The sequence below is a fragment of the Panthera leo genome, chromosome D4 (genome assembly GCF_018350215.1).
Source record: "Panthera leo isolate Ple1 chromosome D4, P.leo_Ple1_pat1.1, whole genome shotgun sequence".
NCBI lineage: Eukaryota > Metazoa > Chordata > Mammalia > Carnivora > Felidae > Panthera > Panthera leo.
This window is the reverse complement of record NC_056691.1, coordinates 61,168,649-61,187,766: the sequence shown is the minus strand read 5'-3', so window position 1 is coordinate 61,187,766 and position 19,118 is coordinate 61,168,649. Positions and strand designations below refer to the sequence as shown.

Genomic DNA, 19,118 nt, shown 5'->3' with positions numbered 1-19,118 from the left:
TGCTTTTCTCTGGCTTCTAACTTTGGAGAACACCATTTAGTTCTTTTGATGGACCTCCTGGAAGCATGTGACGCGGCTGGCTTCTACCTTGTTCGGCATTCTTTCTTCCTCTCTGGCTACGGCTTCTATTTGTTCTCACGTTTCTTCCATCAGTTCCTTTTGCTTCTGCTCCTCACAGTCCAAACTCTTCTCAGGGTGCAGATTCTCTTTTGGGAATCCTAGCGCCCTCCCTCACCATTGCCAGGACTCGGTTGAAGACTCCCAGATCTGTATCTCCAGATAAGGCCCCTTATCTGCCTCCCTCCGGGTGGCCTCCACTCAGGTCTCCTACAGGTGCCCGCACTCACTGGGCCCCGGATGAGGTCCTGCCTGACAAGTAGCAGCACTACAGGAAACCCATTTCTGGTGGCTTGTTTTTCGAAAATGTCCCCACAACGCTCGCTAAAAAGAGTGGCCTTAGGTCCCATTCAATCTCCTTCTCTTGGCTGCTGTTGATCTGGCTGGGAGTGGGCAATTAGCCCAAGAGGACCCATGTAGACTACCTCTCCCCAGACTCTGAATGGGGTGAGGTAGCACTGGGCTCTGCAGCTGCAAGATCACATGGAGCGGAGGCCAGGATCAGCGCCATGGCAACCCAAAGTGGTGTGTGCGAGCTTTGTGGATGTAACCTACATCTGCGCGTTGGGGTGGGGGCGGAAGGGAGGCGGGAAGAAAGACCCTTGCAGGAGCTGGTCTGTAGAGGGAGAGGAGCAGACTAATAGCAGGGACAAGAGTCCACAGACCCAGTTGTACTTCCTGCAATTGAGTGCCAGGAGGTTCCTGCAATTATCTGAACAAAATCTTCACGTAAGCTAGTGAAGGAAAAGAGTCAGAATTTTAATTCTGGTAACAAAATGATCCTTGGGAAGGAAACCAGCACCACTCAATTACCCAAGCAGAAACCTGGGCATCATTCCTGATTTCCCTCATCCTTGCTGCCCCGTATCCATACCAGTGACCAAATCTGTCACTCTCCTATCTCTTTAATTTCTCTCCAATCTTCCTACTTTTCTACATGTTCACTGCTGTGATCCTGGTTCAGATAAAACAACAGCCACCTAACTGTCTTTGGGCCCCTGGTCCTGTTCCCTCCAATTCATCTGTACACTGTAACCAGATAATTTCTCAAATGCCAATCTTATAGACCCTTTTCTTGTTTAAGACCCTTCAGTGGCTGCCCAGTGCCCACTGGAAAAGTCAAAGTCCTTAGCTTGGCTTACCAGCTCTCAATGACAAGTCTCTGCCTTCTGCAGACTCACCTTCTCCCTTCTCTACCTTGAGCTCTGCCTCTTCGGCCAGACTGACATACTTAAAACTACACAAAAGCACACTTCTCTCTCTTGCCTCCCTCTGTTCCAAATCCCCTCTGCCTCAAATGCCTGCTCTCTTCCCCCCACCTGGGTCTCTCCTTCTCTCAGCTCTCCTTTAGGCCTTAGTGTAGAGGTCACCCCCTCTAAAGATGCCAGAATTCTTTGATGTTCCTCACACCCCCAGCCCCCTGTGTTGGCCTCGCCCCAATGACTTACCACACTACTATAACTACCTGTTTTTTTGTTTGCCCCTCTCTCTAGTCTAGATGCACCTTGAGGGTGGGAACTGTGTACCATGCATGGGGCCTAGCACACAGTAGACACATAGCTCAACATCTGCGGGATAAATGCATGAATTGTACTTACTGCAGGCCTCTGGTAATTGACACTTGACAGAGACATCAGTGGAGGCTGTGGCTGATGGGGCTGTTATGGGAAAGACGAAAACAAACAGTCCTGAATAAGCATTCAAACTGTTCTTCAGAGTACACGGAGGTTCAAGAGTGATGTCTCTTGAATAGATACTTTAAATAGCTTGCCATTGTTTTGGGGGCCGCTCTTAATTGCCAAGAGTTTCATGTCCCCATGCAGAAATGATCCTCAGAAAGGGAGGGGATATTCTCAAATCTTTCACAGAGAACACTGAACCAAGGAAGAGGAAGACCCATGTTTCATAGTCAACACATTCACTTAATGGAACAGTCAACTCTTCAGAGCCTCGGTTTCCTCAGCTGCAGAATGGGGATGACAAGGCCTGCCTCAAAGGGTTGCTGTGGGGCTGAAAAAGGGACAATGGAAGCTGCAAATGTTCTCAGGCAAAGAAGTCTCAGAGTGCAAAAACTAAAGGGCTCTTCTAGATTGCTTATGCCGGCCATCATTTCACAGGTAAATAAACTGAGGCTGAGAGTGGGCAAGCCTCTTGCCCAAGAGGATTCAGCTATGATGTGGAAACAGCAGCTCTCCTGCCTCTGGGTCCAGTTCTTCCTCTGCTCTACTAACGAGAACATTCTGTTGGCACTTGGCAATCTCTGGGCTTCCATCAGATACTAAACCATGCAGAGCTGGCTGGCCAGAGCTTAGAGAGCTTGGTTCTGGACAGCAAGGGGGAATCAGAAGCTGCTGCTGCTGAGGGAGGGAGCGAGAAGTCAGGCAGGGCAACCACTCACATTGCTGGAGAGCGCAGGAGGCGGCGGGCTGTCCTCGGGAATGGGGATCAGTTCTCCCAGCTTAAGGAAAACAGGACATCGAAAATGAGACATCAGCTAGAAACTGTTGGGCTATTTTCAAAACAGAAAAATGGCACTTCCAGGGGTCGGTTGTTATTTTTAAGAGGGGATTTGGAGGCATTTTGTTAAGAGAAGCTTAAAAATTACCTGCAATTTCTTCCACCCATCTCGGACACGAATAAAGAAGTCTGTGCTGTCCCTCAGGTAGATGAACGTCCCTTCGATAACCAAATGTGCTTTCTGCAGCATATCATCCATGCTGCTAAATGCCGTAACCTGTCAGGAAATTTTAAATTCCAGACAGTGCAGTCACCATTAAAGCGGTGGTACCATCTGAAAAATCGGCCTTTGCAAATGCAAACAGGCGCCATCCCCCCGAGAGCCAATGAAAAGGCTCACTGTGCCTTAGAGAGACATGTACCTTGGTTAATAACCAAATGATATTCTTTTCGAGGAAACGAAAACATGAGTTGGCTTAGAACATAAATCGAAACTGTAATAAATAAATGAGAACAGAAAGATAACATTCCGTGAGCGCAAAGACATTAAAAAGCTGTAAACAGAGTTATCTTTGTGGAGTCTTGGCATTAGCGAAGTCGCGGGTCAGCTCTGCCACTTCCTTTGTGTGAGCCGCTTAGCAGCACTGACATTAATTGCGTTTACCTCATGCTACTCCTTAAAGAGTTTCAAGTTTGTTTTCATTTGGAATAAGAAAGGCAAGCCAATGAGCGATGCCAGTTAAGTTTTGAATCCGTTTTGCCCAGCTGGGTAGTTGTAACATTAAGTACATGATAGAAAATCACGGTCCGCAATTTCTCTGTCTAGGAAATGGCCGAAGATTAGACATCCATCTTGGCAAATCCAGGAGCAGACAGAGAAGCTGCAGAAATCTATCAAAAAGCATCAAGTCTTAAAGAAATTATCAGGCCAAGAGAGATTTTACCTTTCGTTTCAACTGAGAAAGGTTATAAAAAATTAATTTTCACCTAGCCTTGAAAATAATGACTCTGTGCAGCAAGATGGCTCGGAAATCCCCCAAAGGCGCCAGATATCAAAATTCCGTCGTCTGCTGGACGGTTTTTTCATCTGGCAGCCAAATTTTCCAGTTAAATCCAGCCAAGATCCAAGAGCATTCCCAGGACTCCTGACATCCTTGTGAGGTATTTGTCCCTCTTCCTGTGCATCATAATAGGGTCTGAGTGCTACCTCCCCCATGCGCCAGTGGTGTGTAGGGTAATGAATGTGCAAGAGCCATCCTCTGGCAGGAGAGAGAAGGCTGAATTGCCCAGGGCCAATCGGACCAGCACAGGACCTGCTGCCATATTGTTTCTACTCTCGTGCTTATGTTTTTTGATGTAATACAATCGGTTCCTGTTACAGTCTAGTGAATTAAGGATCAGGAGCGTGGAACCAAAATCATCAATGGTTTTGTAGTCTGTATCTTTTTACTTAATAAGTCACCTACAGAGGTAATACATGCCCTCCGAATGTGGAGTTGTACCGATTCTATTGCCATGGAGGCCTAATTCTTACATAAGAAGTGTGCTGGCCCCTAAACGCTACAGCTGAAGTTCTAAGTAAATCCACCCAGAGCAGAAGAGAGAATACACATTGATAATAACACTGACCAGGTTTCTGGATCCGGGAAGCCCTGGCTGTCCTGGAGGGCCGGGTGGGCCTGGAAGGGCCACAGCTAAGACAAAGCAGAAAAGACAAGTTACAAAAGAAGCACACTCTCTGAAAAGTGCCTCAGATGTCTGCTGGTCACTGAGGGGAGTGTTCACCACCTTATTCGGAGCTCTGCACTTTGCAACTGCATCTTGTAGGAGGCTGGGACTCTGCCACATTGGCAGGTTTGGGAAAGATCTGGGGTTCTTGACTGTAGCCTTGCAGGAAGCCAAGCTAGGACTTCTGGGTTTTGTAAGTGAATAAATTATTGGTGCTTCTGTTGTTTATATAGGTCAGTCTGCGCTGAGTTTCCAAATATGTCCTGACTCACGCAAGTTACTTCACCCTAGAGACAAGCCAGTAACTGCTACACGGAGGCCAGTAGGCTCAGAAAGAGGAAGAAAGGTGCTGGGGCTGCAGGAGGGCGGGGTAGTGCAGCGACAGTTTAGTCACCTGTGAAATGTAAACAAGCGTTTCTCCTTCACTGGGCTGAGGTGAGAACCGAGAAAAGATACACACTACATAGCACCCAACCAGGGGCTCTCAGCGTTTGAAGAGTCAGTGCCCTCTTCCCCTAGAACAATGCACATGGCTGTGCTCTCCTTCTACTTCTGTAACCTCCCAAAATCTGCAAAGCTCTTGGCAGTGAAGGATGTTTTCACAAGTCCCAGTAAAATTACTGTACGAGATTTTCCAAGTCACGTAAGCAGGTCTGCAGTTCTGGCACAGGACCTGAAAATCACGACATAGGTGGTGAACGTCTAGTGAGGGGAGGGTCAGAGGACTTGGATTTGGACCCCAGCCTCGTCTCCCACTAGGATTTGTGACCTCGAGCAAGTCTCTAACCTCTCTGAGCCTCAGTGTCTTCATCCATGAAATGAGTTTTATAGTAATATCCATTTCCTCTCCCTCCCGGGGTTGCTGTGAAGATTAAATGGGATAATTGGTATGAGAGCATTTTGTAAACTGTGGGTTGTGGGCATTACGTGAGGGGCAGTCCTTCAGCGGAGCGAGGAGCTGTGGGCAGCATCCCATACAGAGCTGCTATGAACAACCGATTCTCCACGTCCTGTAATATCCTTCCCCCTCCTGCAACTCCTGCTCATCCTTCAAGGTTATGTTGGCACCTGTGGTTTTATCTGCCTAGCACCTTCCTTTTTTGTGGGACTAGTACCCTCACCCTCTCTTGAGATCTTCCCCATCCCCTCTACCACCATTTGGATTCAGGAGGCACTGCCTCGTTGTTATGTGACCGCACCTTCTGGCCACAGGTGACTGGCCCAAGATTGGGTATCTGGGCCAGGATGGGTTAGACAGAATTCGATCCTACGTCCTCCACCCCAGGACCTCACAAACTAACACCAAGAAGGAAGGCCAAGATTTCTAGCTGATTGTAGAAGCTCTGAGTTGTCAGTAACCATATTTCCCATCATGCAAAGGATGTGGTCTGTGGTGAAGAAGCACGAAGTTAGCATACAGAGAGAAGCCATGACAAGAGATGGCCAGAGAATCCTCACAGGGGTTGAGTTCCCGGTTCCGGCTGTGCCTGAGGTCCTGCTGCATGCCGGCCCCTCCCATAAGTTAATGATTCACCTCCTTCACGTCCAATAAATCTCCCTTTTGCTTAAGCTAGTTGGAGTTACATTTCCTTTTTTTAAAAAAAAATTTTAATGTTTTATTTATTTTTGAGAGAGAGACAGAGACAGAGTACTAGCAGGGGAGGGGCAGAGAGAGAAAGAGAGGGAGACACAGAATCCAAAGCAGGCTCCAGGCTCCCAGCTGTCAGCACAGAGCCTGATGTGGGGCTCGAACTCATGAACCCTGAGATCGTGACCTGAGCCAAAGTTGGATGCTTAACTGAGCCACCCAAATGGCCCCTACCCATTTTTTATTTGAGGAAGTGAGGTAGCTATGGGTAAGGAGAGTTTTTATAGAGTTAGAATCAGTGCTGGTCCTCAAGTCCCTTAAGGGCCAGGCATTGACAAAGCAGTCAAGGAGTTTCCACCCACACATGAAAAGATGTTCCACATCATTAGACCTCAGGGAAAGGCACCGCAGGATATCACTGCACGTGAATGAGTGATGGCTGGAATAAACAATATAGGGCAATAATAAGTGTTGGTGAAAATGAGGAAAGCCTCAAAGCTTTGTGCACTGCCAGTGGGAATGCAAAAATGGCACAGCCACTTTGGAAAGCAGGTCAGCAGTTCCTCAAACAATGAAACAGAGTGAACATACATTCTTCCACCCAGCAATTCCACTCCTGGGTAAATACCCAGGAGAGCTGCAAACATATGTCCACACAAAGACTTGTGCATGAATGTTTACAGCAGCGTTATTCTTTTTTTTTTTAATTTTTAAGTTTATGTATTTTCGAGAGAGAGAGAATGGGGGAGGGGTAGAGAGAGAGGGAGAGAGGAGCCTGATGCGGGGCTCAGACTCACAAACCATGAGATTATGACCTGAGCCGAAACCAATAGTCAGACACTTAACCAACTGAGCCACCCAGGCATCCCTACAGTATTATTATTAATAGTCAACAAGTGGAAACGACCCAAATGTCCACCAACTGATGAATGGATAAACAAAACGTACTATGTCCACACAGTGGAAGATTATTAAGCCATAACAAGGAACGAAGTACTGACACATAATACATCATGGAGGATGCTGAGTGGAAGAAGCCAGACACAAAAGGCCACACATTGTTATTATCTCATTGATAGGACATGTCTAGAGTAGGCAAATCCTGAGAGATAAAAAGTAAATCTTCAGGTGCCCACGTCTGGGGGGAGGAGAGAAAGAGGACTGAATGCTAGTTGGTGCAGGGTGTCTTTCTGGGGTGATGAAAATGTTCTGGAATTAGAGAGAGGTGATGGCTGCATAACCTTGTGAATACATTAAAAACCACTGAACTGTACACTTTAAATGGGCGAATTTTATGGCATGTGAATTACACATCAATTTTTTTAAAAAAGGAAAGAAAGAAAGCTCCAACCTGGAAATAGCTCTCTGTCATACAGTGTGGCTCTGACATGCCTGCCCAATGTGGTGACCCTGAGCTCAACAGCAGGGACGGCATTCACAGTACTAACCTGCTCCGAGGATAGCTGGTGGTCCTGGTGGCCCTGGGGGGCCCGGTGGCCCAGGTGAACCAGGTCTTCCAAAGCCAGGAGGCCCAGGCAGGCCAGGAGCACCAGGGGGTCCCTGGGGCCCGACGACAGTCTCCCCTTTCTGCCCCTGTCAAGGCAAGAGCATAGTAACAGAAGAGAGAAAGCAACTGTAAGTCCCAGTAATCACTGTAAGTCCCAGCTCTTCTTTGTGTGAGGATGTTTGTAAAAACTCAATAAATACAAGCTATTGCTATCATTATCCTCCAATCTGGGCACAACTCAGGTGTAAGACCTAAAGAACAGCAACCCAGTCATTATGTTCAATGTCACTGCATACAACCCCAGAGAGCCCTGGAGTCGGGAGGGCCCAGACTTTGCATTTCACAGATTAAGAAACCCAGGCACAGAGAGGGGTTAGGGCTTGTCCAAAGTGTCAAAGCAAATTAGCAGCAGAGATAGAAGGAGAATCCTGGTCTCCTGGCTTTGCTGGAGTCTGCCCTCATGGTGAGCTCTGCCCGGGACCAGGGTTTGCTTCTGGTTCCTGAGGGTCATGATCTGGTCATAATCTCACTGGAGACAACTTAAATTTCTCTTGTGAGCTGGAGAAACCTGGCGTCCTAAGAAGACCAAGCCTATCTAGGGGCTCCTTCTTTCGTGAGATTTCAGAAGAATCAAATAGCCCCTCTAAAAATATCTCCCTCACCTTCCATTCTGCCTTTATTATCTGATATGTTCACCGTTAGTTAGTAACTCCTTGGGTTGAGCAAATTTTCCACCGTTGACATGAATAAGGCAGCGTGGTTAATGACCTGGAAGTTACCTGAATGCATATGGCCATGGCCAGCTCCCTTTCCTCCATGGTCCTCAGCCAACATCCCTATTGGTAAGTAAATACGAGGGAGAGAGGCCGATGCCCAACTCGTACCTCCAGCTTGTGGTGCTGTGACAGACCCTTGATTCTCCAACTGCCTAGTCCCACTGGGGGGCGTCAAAGGAAGGCTGTGACTCACTGAGGAAAATGGCGAGGAAAAATCACTACTTACAACCAGGCCGGGACTTCCTGGTAGTCCTGGAGGCCCTGACACAAAGAAGTCACCATGAGAGTCTCCTTTTTCTCCTTTGATCCCCCTGTCTCCGTTCTCCCCCTGCAAGCAGAGAACATTCAATAAGAGTAAGGCGAACCAGTGCATACCGCGAGCTCAAGAACTTGGAAACACAGGCCAAATGTCTGGTAGAGAGATACTCACCTTCAAACTGTTTAGAAGGTATCTCAGGTAAGTTGGGTCCACTGGAGGGCCTGAAAAAGAAGTGCTGTGTATAATTCACCACCGTAATCTCAGAAATTCAAAAATAAACTCTCCAAGTTGGCATCCATCATTATTCCCCAGTGGAAGTGCCCCCACATTGGTTTAGCTAACAGAGTGGGCACTGGCCTTGGAGGTAGAAACGAGTCCTTGGCTGGGCCCCACAACCCAGACACTGTGGGATCCTAAGCGTGTCACTGGCCCTCTTTGGGCCTTGCTTTGCACGGGAACTTCTGGTCTCTTTTGACAGTGTTCCATCTTGGACCCATGATTGGGTCTCTCTAGAACTCCATGGAGCTTGTGGTCAGGGTGGTAATATAATCCGTCTTACTTTCTAGCTCAGCTGGGTTTCTCAGGAACAGAAATCAAAGGCAAGATCCAGAACAAGAGATAAAATACCTGGTGGTCCCTGGGCCCCCTGGTCGCCTTTTTCTCCTTTTGAGCCGGGAAGACCCCAGGATCCTTTTTCTCCTTTAACACCTGCCATCAAATACACATATATTTTATATATAAAAAAAAAAAATACTGCGGAAAATCACCTTCATTCTATATAAAACGTTTCTGTGACAAGTTTTCAAATTGAGCCCTTTTAGCAAAGTCCACTCAATAAACAAAGGCCTATTGAGGGTATGAAATCATTTGCTAAATTATGGGGAGGGCAGAGGTAGATACATCAGGTGCAATTCCTGACCTTCAAAAGCTCGGTCTCTGTGGGAAGATGGACATGGTGAAGGGTAATGTGAAGCAGGAGGCAGTAAGTGCTGTCTCTAAGGTGCCAGCAATGCACAGTGGGGGCCCAGCAGAAGCTACAGTTAACTCTGTCTCAGACAACTTCGTGCACACAGCCTGAGGGCTCAACACCCAGTCAGGCCTCCAGTCCCATCTCATCTGTGTGTGTGTGTGTGGCATGGTGGGATAGGGGAGGAGGGGAACCTTCCAGGTTCCCTCAGAGGACCATAAGGGTGTGAAGTATTCCATGCACAAAGTTGGAAGGATGCCAACTGTGGACCCCACCACCACCCCTCAGGATTTGTGAGAAGCATTCTCTCTCTCTCCAACTCTTTTATAGCGGGGGAGAGGCACGGAGGGAGCCTTCCAGAAGTTCAGCATTGGGAAAGGGAAGCAATCCCCTTTCCCCACTTTGATAGGTGGGGTAGACACTAGATTTCCGAATTCCCAGTTCCCAAGAGATGTGACAGATCGACCCAGCAGTGCTCTCGGGCCGAGAGATGGGGTTTGGGTGCTCAGGCTTCCCGGCACGGGAGGAGTGTGAGTACCAGAGGCCCAATGCCACCAGCTGGGGGTCCCCTGGGAGATGCAATCACAGGGCCATGGCGGCAGTGCCTCCACCCTCCCTGGTGAGATCACAGGAGTGGTGAAGCCCAGAGAAGGGGATGGTGAGCTCGATCACCACCACCGATGTGGCTGCTTATCTCACGGAGTGGGAGTAACAACCACCAGTAAGTAGCAGGATACAGGCTCACCAGGGGCTGTCCTGTTCAGAAAGGTCTCTTCCCTCCCCTGTCTCCCAGAGTGGCCCCGTGGGGATGGGGGAACCACCAGGGATCTGAGACAGCAAATCCAGCTCTACCCCGCCTCCCCAAGGTCCCCCTTGCACCAGGGGCAGGGCGAGCCTTGAACTGGATCTGAGCATGGAGGGTGGAAACAGTCTGGACCTTGTAACCAAAACCAACAGAAAACCCACGGGGCCAGATATCATCAGGAAGACCACAGCCTGGCGGGCCATGGACAACAGAGCAGAGCCAGAGGTCAGTATTGGGGAAAAAATGACTTTTCCCTGTTTAAACTGCAAGTGCTCAGACCTCTCAGTCTGAGGGACACACAGAGGGAGAGAGGGTGTGGGGACAGGGGACCAGAGCGACTGCTCCCCTGCAGACTCCTGTCTCCTGGCCTATGCCCCTTGCTGACATTTACTAATCGGATACCTAGAGCCAGCGCCTCTCACACTTTCCTGTGCAGACACAGTAGGGGACTTAAAGTGCAGCCTCTGATTCAGCGGGTCTGCAGTGGATCTTACACTTGATCTTAGCCCAAAGGCCCGAGAAGCGATTGAGACGCTGCATTTCTAACACGCCTCCAGGAGATGCTAATGCTGCTGGTCCAAAAACACCTTGAAGCAAAGGTCTTCTGAGCTCCCATAGCCCTTCCCTGTATTAGTTCTTGGTATATTACATTAGAATGATTTTTAAAATAGTTCTATCTAAGGGAGCCTAAGGGCCCGGGTGGCAAGAATGGCGTAGGATTCATCTGCCCAGTGCACGGGATAGATTCACACACTATGGTCTTGGTGGATGCTTTATGAACAAATTAACAAATAAACAGCCAACCTGAGTACTTCCTGCTGGCTGGAAGTCCCAGCCACGATGTATAGAATATACAGATGTGTGACAAAACCAAAGAGAGGTGCCCAGTCCCACAGCGCTGGCTCAGCTACCCCTGATCCCACCACATGCAGCCAGATCTTCCCCACCATGAGTCTTAGGTCCAGCACTGGGAGTGGAGACCACCTTCTGCAGAGCTACAAGGGTCTGGAAAAGGGTCCCACAGAAACAGAAGGTGAAGAAGAGAAGCTGTACCATGAAAGGTGATGAGTTCTGAATTCCCAGGATGAGTGGTATCAACCTGGAGAGAGAGAAAGGCAAGGTCATAAGGTGCCAACCGTGTCCTGGTGTTTGCATCCACAGGCAGCCGCCACTGTCCCCTGTCCCGGGGGTGTGTGGTAGGAGGCACGATGTCACGGAGTCAGGCCTTTCTTTGGCTCTGGAACCCCCAGAAGCCCAGGAGCCCTCATTGCACAGGCATCCCAGGCCTTCAACTGGGGGGGGACCATTATGCAGCCAGCGGGGGGAGATGAGACCTACTGGTTGAACAACCGTGCAAAGGGAAAGCCCAAAGCTGCAAGACAACAAATCCCGACGGTGTTGATTTAGCCAACCGAGAACGCTCTTGGCCTGCTCTCTTATCATTTAGGATTGATTCATGTGAGAGGTCAAGCATCCCAGTGAGTGATGACCCAGGTGTGAGGCTACACAGCCATTAGCTTTGCTACGGTGTATAACCAAGGATGTGTGTAATGAACAGGAGCTGATAACGGTAGTGGTAATGAATAAGGGGGGGTTATCATTTGGTTGGAAGGGCTATTCTAGACTCCCCATTAAGGGCCAGGGGTCTGGCATCTAAGTTGTCCTAGATAATATTCCTTCCCAGTTCATTTCCAGATTCCTGCATTGTCTTTTCTATAGAACAGAGCCACTGGAGACCCTGCTTTTAATACCCAACTTCCCCTTTTCCCAGTTGATATGTGGAATCAAAATGATCCCTCTGGCACCAGGATCCTCCTACTTTTGGGTGGAGGGTCACAAGTTGCTCAGGGGTCACCCAGAGAAGATGGGGGGAACAGATGAGAATCCCCCAGAAAAGACATTTCAAAGTTAAGGATGTAGGCTGGAGTGGCCAGCTGGTATCCTGTGGCTATGCTGATAGGGTTCCTCTGCTCCCCATGTGGCTAGAAATCATGGTGGTGTCAGGAAGGGGCCGAAATTAGAAGGGGCTTATAGAATGATGGACGTGACAGAAAGCATTTGTTTTTCAAGTGTCCGTTTCAAGAGCTGATCAGGAAATGTCCATGCCTAAGCCCCATGGTGTCCAGCCAGGCAATGTGAAATCAAAAGCTCACCAAAAATGCTCTGAGCTCATCTTTGGTTTCTTTTCTGTGATCTCATGACCCCAAAGGTTGTGGCCACTGGAAAGGGTCCTAGCACAGGTCGTGGTAATTGCAGTACATTTTTAGAACACTCTCACATTTGCTAAGTGCTGTCCCATGACACCTGCAATCATGTTAGCGGAGAGGGGCTTTGAGCACAAACTCTCCGGGAATCTCGAGCAGACCCTTTGCCTCTCTGGGCTGCCGGTTTCTCCTTCTGTATGATAAGGAGAAGGAATGCAGTCATATCTCAGGAGCGTCCCTCCAGCACTGACATTTTATGTTTCCCTTCAGGCTATCGGTGTAAACATGACCTGGCTTGATGTCGTCCTCACATAGACCAGCAGGCCCCCTGGACGTCTTAGTGGGTCATATCATCTGCATTCTATGCCAGAGTTCCCGGGCCCTGGGCTGCAGACTTGGGTGCCTCAAAGTTTTGACATGGACAGAACTCAGCCAGACTGCGTCATCTTAAAGCCTCTGACCCGAGCCTCAACACCACACCCAACAAGCAACAATTATGCCACTTCAAGGAACCTTTCTAAATTGTAATTTGCAAACTTCTGAGAACAGAGGCCACGCCCGTCTAGTTCACCCCTGCATCTCCAGGGCCTAGCAGAGTACTTGGCTCTCAGTAAGTCCTCAATAAATACTTGTTGCACAAATGAGGAAATGGTCACGTACAGCTCTGTGACCAATGCCCGTGCACAGGGACAGGCCCACTCTCCCTGGGCTTCCCCAAAGAAATGGGCAAGACCTCAGGGACAGTGCCACTGCCTAGCTGGGGTGACCGGGCACGTGCCTGACCCCTTGGAATCACAGTGCCTAGTGGTCAGGGGACCCGAGGGATGACCCCAGCTCCGTCAGTACTGAAACCTTGGACAACTCTGTGAGCTTGTCCCAGTCCCAGTTTGCTTCCTCACTATAAAGTGGGAGGGAGAGTCCTTCCTCTCAGCGTTGTATGCTGTTCAACATACCAGATGGGAAGGGACAGCACACATTCACTTATAGGTTTTAGCCAAAAGTTCCTAACGCAAAGAACACTGATTGGAATTGCTTTATTTTCCTATCTGTATTTTTAAGGGGGTTATTTTACTTCTTACTATTTGCTCCAAACATGAAGCTAATGTGGTTATAATAACAAAAGACATTGCTTTTTGATTGCATTAAAAGAAACACTCTGCCAGTGTGTGCACCTTTTAGAAGATCCAGGATGTGTCATTGCCATGGTCTGTTATCTGGGAGCTTCTAGCGACCTACTTAAGGGTCTATATGTAAGTGACAGGAGACATCAAAGAGAACACTGATGGACTGAAGGGGTTCAACACAAAGACGGATCGTCTTCTCTGAGTCGCTTTCTATGCCAACATCTGCTCCTCAGGGCAGTGACTGTATACTACTTACCGGCGTTTTGCAGTGTGGCCGGACTGGTATTGGGAAGACAGCCTGCAGGAAGTGAGAACAAGAGAAGTGAGGCCATCAGGACGCCTGACTCCAGCTTAGGCCAGTCTGGGGCCTACTCCCCACGAGCCCCTGAAGGTCTCCCTCCCCCGCCCTACCCAGCTTACTCCTTTGATGTTGATCACAGCTCCAGGGGGTCCAGGGGGCCCTGGAGGACCAGGTAAGCCAGGTGGGCCCTGAAGGGAGAAAAAGGCCATTCCTGAGTTGAGGTTATTGTGAGTGCAGGGCGGCTGCGGGATACTTCCTCCAGGAATGGGGAAAGAAGACCCTCTAAAGTCGCCTACTTCTCCCACAGGGAGGCCTGACACTTGGAAACAGCACGTCAACATCCATGACCCCATTGCATCTTTACGGCCACCCATGGAAGAGGCAGAGGAGCAAGCACTATCCCTGGTTTGCGAATGGAGACAGAGGCCAAGAGAGGGGAAGTGACCTGCTCAAAGCCACACAGCTGGAACCCAGATTCTGCCTCCCAGAGAAGGGCTCAGCCAACACGGAGCCCACCACCTCTCTACCAGCACATCCCTGCTATGGAGGGGCAGGTGGCGTGGGGACCGGAGGGTCCCTCACCTGATACGGTACCTTAGAGAGTGCCTCATAAATGCAAAAATAAATGCAAAACTCTTGTTCACTAGCAGCATTCTTTTCTTTTTTCTTTTCTTTTCTTTAATATTTATTTATTTTAAGACAGGGAGTGTGTGAGTGGGAGAGGAGCAGAGAGAGAGAATCCCAAGCTTGCTCCACAGAGTGGCATTATTGTCAAAGCCAGGTCAGCGGCCTTAATGCTGTGCAATGTCTTTTCCTCCAAGCCCGGATCTCAAGCAGGACCTTGCAGCAGGACGGGTGAGGCTCTGACCACAGGTATGAGGAGTCCGGCCCGCTTGGAAGCTGCACGGATCCTCCTAAGTGAAGGCACGAGTGCCTGCTTTACCTAGTAGCCGCAGCGTGCTTGAGGAGTGTGAGCCAGTCCTCACTTGCCTGTCTGATTTCTGGACATGCAGAGCAGAGACAGGATGGTGTAAACAAAAGTAGACTTTGTAGAGAGTCTGGTACATAGTAGGTACTCAAGAAACACTGGCGTCCTTATTGTAGACCCTGGACCCTGCTGATGCCCCCAGTGTCTGCCACCTTGTGAGGCTCTGCCTAAGTAGCTGACCTACCTTTGATATGCACTCACAAACATGTGCTGAGCCCCTAGAGGAGTGATATCCCTGGGACCGTGTACAGCGGGAAGATGGGGTATTACCCCAGCATCAGGAGCCTGGGATGTGAGACCAGATTTCCTGAGCATACCCAGATCGCTCTCCCACCCTTCCTCTTGGGTCGGGACAAGGAAGCTTATGTTCCACTAAGGAGCTTTCAGTGGCAGAGACCCTCCTGAGAGTGGGCTGGAGGACAGGGATGGGCTGGAGGATCTTTGGAAGTGGCAATGGAGGAAGGAGACAAACATTCCTGAAGATTCTGTCTGCAAGCCCCACTCACTGGACCCGGTACTCTCTTAGCCGCCCCCCCCCACCCCCATGGACACTGGACTCAGGGCTCTGTCCCCAGGTAGTGGGGGGCTGGGGCACTGGTCATCTCACTCACCGGCATCATGACCCCTCGGTCTCCCTTGGCGCCCTTGAGGCCATTCAGTCCCGGACGACCCTGCAACCCACAGGAGATGCCTTAGTAAACCCACTGACCGCCAGCTGGCCCAGCCCACGTGTCCTCCCCTCACATCCAGTCTGAGGAACAGCGACACCTACGGGTCGTCCGGGGAGGCCAAACTCTCCTTTGTGTCCTGGTGGTCCTTTGGGCCCCTAGAGGCAAAACAAGTATCAGATTAGAAAAGAAGAGATAGTCAAGGGCCAGGGCGATGAGGGGCACTGGCCTGCCTTCATGATAGTGGTGAGAATGAATCACTGGGCAGGGAGGAGGGAGGACAACGGGCAATTATGAAGTATGCACCTGCCTGGAACCTTGACTCCCAACCTCTCTGCTCTCAGCTGGGACCACCAATTCAACCCCTTTGCACTCCATGGCCTCCTGCAGGCTGTACCCCACCCAAGACTCTGGACCCCACCCTCTCAGTCAGGGCTAAGGAAGGAGCAAGAGGCAGTAGCTCAGGGCCACAGCCCCCTGGTAGCTAGGTACTGGGGTAGCTTAGAAGACGGACCTCTGCCCTAGGTCTTACGTCCCAGTCGGAATAACGCAGCCCTGCCTCGCCTCTCATGCTAGCCCAGCCTGAGAACCTGCTCCGGGATTTGGCTCCTGCCTTGCTCCCACCTGTCTCTCAGGACCAGAGTCTTGGCCTGGCACCTCAATTCTTCAGATGAGTCTTTGACCTGTGGACCCTTATTCATTCCAGTGCTGGCTTTCTATGTCTTCATGCTTCTAGAGCCACTGCCCTGTTCCACTCTCCTGCAGGAACCCTTATGCCTTCTGGCATCCAGGATATGTACAATGCACACTACCTCTTCCCAGAACACTCTCTGCCTCCAGTCTACACTTTCCTACTTCTGTAGCTGGGTCTGCCCCGTCCTCCCAGGGGAATGACTAGTTTAAGCCTGGGGTCTCCAAGTCCCTTCTTCCTGCTGACATTAACAGATATAGCCATGCCCTGGAAAATGGCAAATAAAGCTGAGTTAAAACGGGCTCTGTATGTAAAGTACCCAGCCCACAATAGTCCTAAAGATAGAAAAGCAAGAACAGAAGGAGTAACAGGGCACAGGCCACTTGGTGGTATGTTCTAGTGCAGAGCTCTTCTCAAACGTCAGTGTGCCCAGGCGCCACCTGGGATCTTGTCACAACACAGACCCAGCAGGTCCAGGGTGCGGCCTAAGGCTCTGCATATCTAACAAGCTCCCAGGTGATGCTGATGATGCTGATCCAGGAGCCACGAGTAACAAGGCTCTAGGGAGCTTGTAAAGGTGCTGTAAGCTATACCAGTCATGAGGGCCACAAGTAGCCCATATGACATCATCATGCGAAGGAGAAGAAGGTCTCCCATGCTGTCTGAGCTTGGCAAGCTGTGCACACACTGGGCTTTGGTTGGAACAAGTGACATGGCCATCTGAAGCCGCGTGCTGGCCACCATTGCTAACTCCTGGAATATTTCCACGGTACTGGATGTTGGTAAGTGATTCACCAGTGGTTAGCACCATACTCCCCCAGTCTGTCTTAGCCCACGGTTTCTCCTCTGCAGGGCACCCATTCTGCCCGACTGAAGGGGCCAAAGGCCTCAGAAGGTCCTTTGAGGGATGCAACTTGGAGGTTATGGGCCATTCGTCAAGGACATGTGTCTGTGAGGTCCCTTCTCCTCAGGCCTGAGGTCCAGCTTCAACCAAACAAACCCCATGTACAAATCTCCAGGCCAAAATGCTTTAGAAGAAATGTTTACTGGGGTCAGTGGGGAAAACCTGGATATAGACTCCAACAGGCTTGGCTCAAATCCCCAGTGTACCACTTACAAGCTGTGTGACAGCAGGCAAGTTACTCACTCTCTTTGACCTCCATTTCCTGGTCTATAAACTGGGAATTCTGATACCCCTTAGAGCAGTGAGTCTGACATGAGATGGTCTGTGTGAGGTATCAGTACAGCGTCTGACCCACAGTGGACATTTTACGCCTGAATTTTGTTGTTGTTGTTCTTGGGGAGGACTCTATGACAGAGAGGTTTGCAGTTCATTCTTGAGAGAACTGGGAGCTTAAAAACCATTCAGCAGCCCAAATGGGTTACAGATTCCTAGAGCAAGTAAGCCAAGAAGGGCCCTATCATATCATCTAGTACTAACTTGATACCTTTAACTGTACCTCTACCCTCTGTAAGATGGGAAAACAGAAGCCTAGACAGAAATGGACTTGCCCAAGGCCTCATAGACACTAGGTCCAAGAAACAAGAGAGACTTTCTGGGGTTCCTCTGAGGGGTTCCTTGGACAATGGCAATCTTCAGCTAGCAAGCATGTGGTATACCCGCGAGTGGTCGGCACCAGTCGATTCTCCTCTCCTTCCTTGACACACAGCCAACCTATACTTCTGAGTTCTGGCCAGTGGAATGTGCTAAAAGTGATGTTCATCATCCTTCATGACCTCTTTCCCCTCCCCAGCCTCAGCCTGCAGAGCTGGAAGATGCCAGTGTGGCTTGGGAAACCACCAGACGGCAGAGTCCCAGGATAAAAGTATCCTGGGTCCCTGAGTCACTGCTTGGGGTAGATGCCCACCTAGGAACAACGACCATGGGCTTGGCAAGAGTGAGAAGCTGCTTCTGTGCTAACCCACTGAGATTTTCACTGGACTACAATTAGCATACCCTAATCCACATACATTTGCCACACCCTTGCTATTTTCACAACTTGACAACTCAATCTAACGCAGCCAAAGTATGAGAAATGCTTCAAGCCCCCCAGTCCAGCCCCAGCTGAGAGATGGTCTGGCTTACCATTGGTCCGGGGGCTCCATGCACACCAGGTTCACCCTAAAGCAGGGAGATACAAACTCGTCATTCAGAGGAACACAGTCGGTGCCAGGAACAAACATGGGGCGTTGAAGCGGATGTGTGCCTTCAGGGTCTGGTGACATGATTACCTTTCTCCCCTGCAGCCGTTCCAGAGGAATGTCCCCGGTGAGGATGGCACCTGGCTCTCCCTTCTCTCCCTGCAATTCAGAGAACCTTTCAATGAAATCGGGTCTCTTCCTCACGGCCTCATCCAGAGGCTCCCTTGGGCCTGTGGTCCTGCAGCCCCGATCCCGTACCTGCCGTCCCGCTGATCGGACATGACCTGTCCCTGGAGAACAAACTGCAGGGGCCTCCTACCTGAGCACTCGCTCTCTGGGTTACTCCCTCAACACACAAGTCCAGGTGGGCGTCCTGCAAGCCTCAAGGGCTCCCACACCGATGGATCTACATCCTCACCCCCCGACCTTCCAGGAACCAGCCTGACAAGGTCCTCCCCACCTCTTACTACACAGCACCCCTCTGAGAACCTCTGGCTCCTAATTTACTTGGTGGCTTGCCTCCCTAACAATCCTTATTCTTGTTAAAACGCCTGCAATTGGGAAAGAGACAAAAGTATGAACATTAGAGGCCTCTCTCAACACAGAGGCCTCGTGTCTCCATGTGGAACTCTGTCCCCAGACTCCAGGATCCTGTGCAAACCTGAGCAGACAAAGCTATCTCAGATGCTGGGGAACTGGGGAGATGGGTAGCCAGGTGGCCAATCTTGCCCTAGATCCCGTCCTCAGCAGAGCCATCTACTTATCCCAGGAGGCTTCCTAGAAGATATGTGTGCAC

The 19,118-nt window shown here is 50.0% G+C and overlaps 1 protein-coding gene across 1 annotated transcript in view; it reads right to left on the bottom strand.

Moving 5' to 3' along the window:
* Positions 1-19,118, bottom strand: part of COL15A1 (collagen type XV alpha 1 chain) — a 108,012-nt gene that overhangs the window by 5,745 nt on the left and 83,149 nt on the right. The window contains exons 24-38 of the mRNA XM_042912235.1: positions 18,413-18,481; positions 18,267-18,302; positions 15,594-15,647; positions 15,433-15,492; positions 13,953-14,021; positions 13,789-13,830; positions 11,258-11,303; positions 9,060-9,140; positions 8,604-8,653; positions 8,400-8,501; positions 7,339-7,483; positions 4,204-4,268; positions 2,723-2,851; positions 2,516-2,575; positions 1,716-1,775 (exon numbers count right to left, since the gene is read on the bottom strand). Of these exons, the coding sequence (XP_042768169.1) occupies positions 1,716-1,775; positions 2,516-2,575; positions 2,723-2,851; positions 4,204-4,268; positions 7,339-7,483; positions 8,400-8,501; positions 8,604-8,653; positions 9,060-9,140; positions 11,258-11,303; positions 13,789-13,830; positions 13,953-14,021; positions 15,433-15,492; positions 15,594-15,647; positions 18,267-18,302; positions 18,413-18,481 (1,068 nt within the window). The remainder of the gene's footprint in view (positions 1-1,715; positions 1,776-2,515; positions 2,576-2,722; positions 2,852-4,203; positions 4,269-7,338; positions 7,484-8,399; positions 8,502-8,603; positions 8,654-9,059; positions 9,141-11,257; positions 11,304-13,788; positions 13,831-13,952; positions 14,022-15,432; positions 15,493-15,593; positions 15,648-18,266; positions 18,303-18,412; positions 18,482-19,118) is intronic.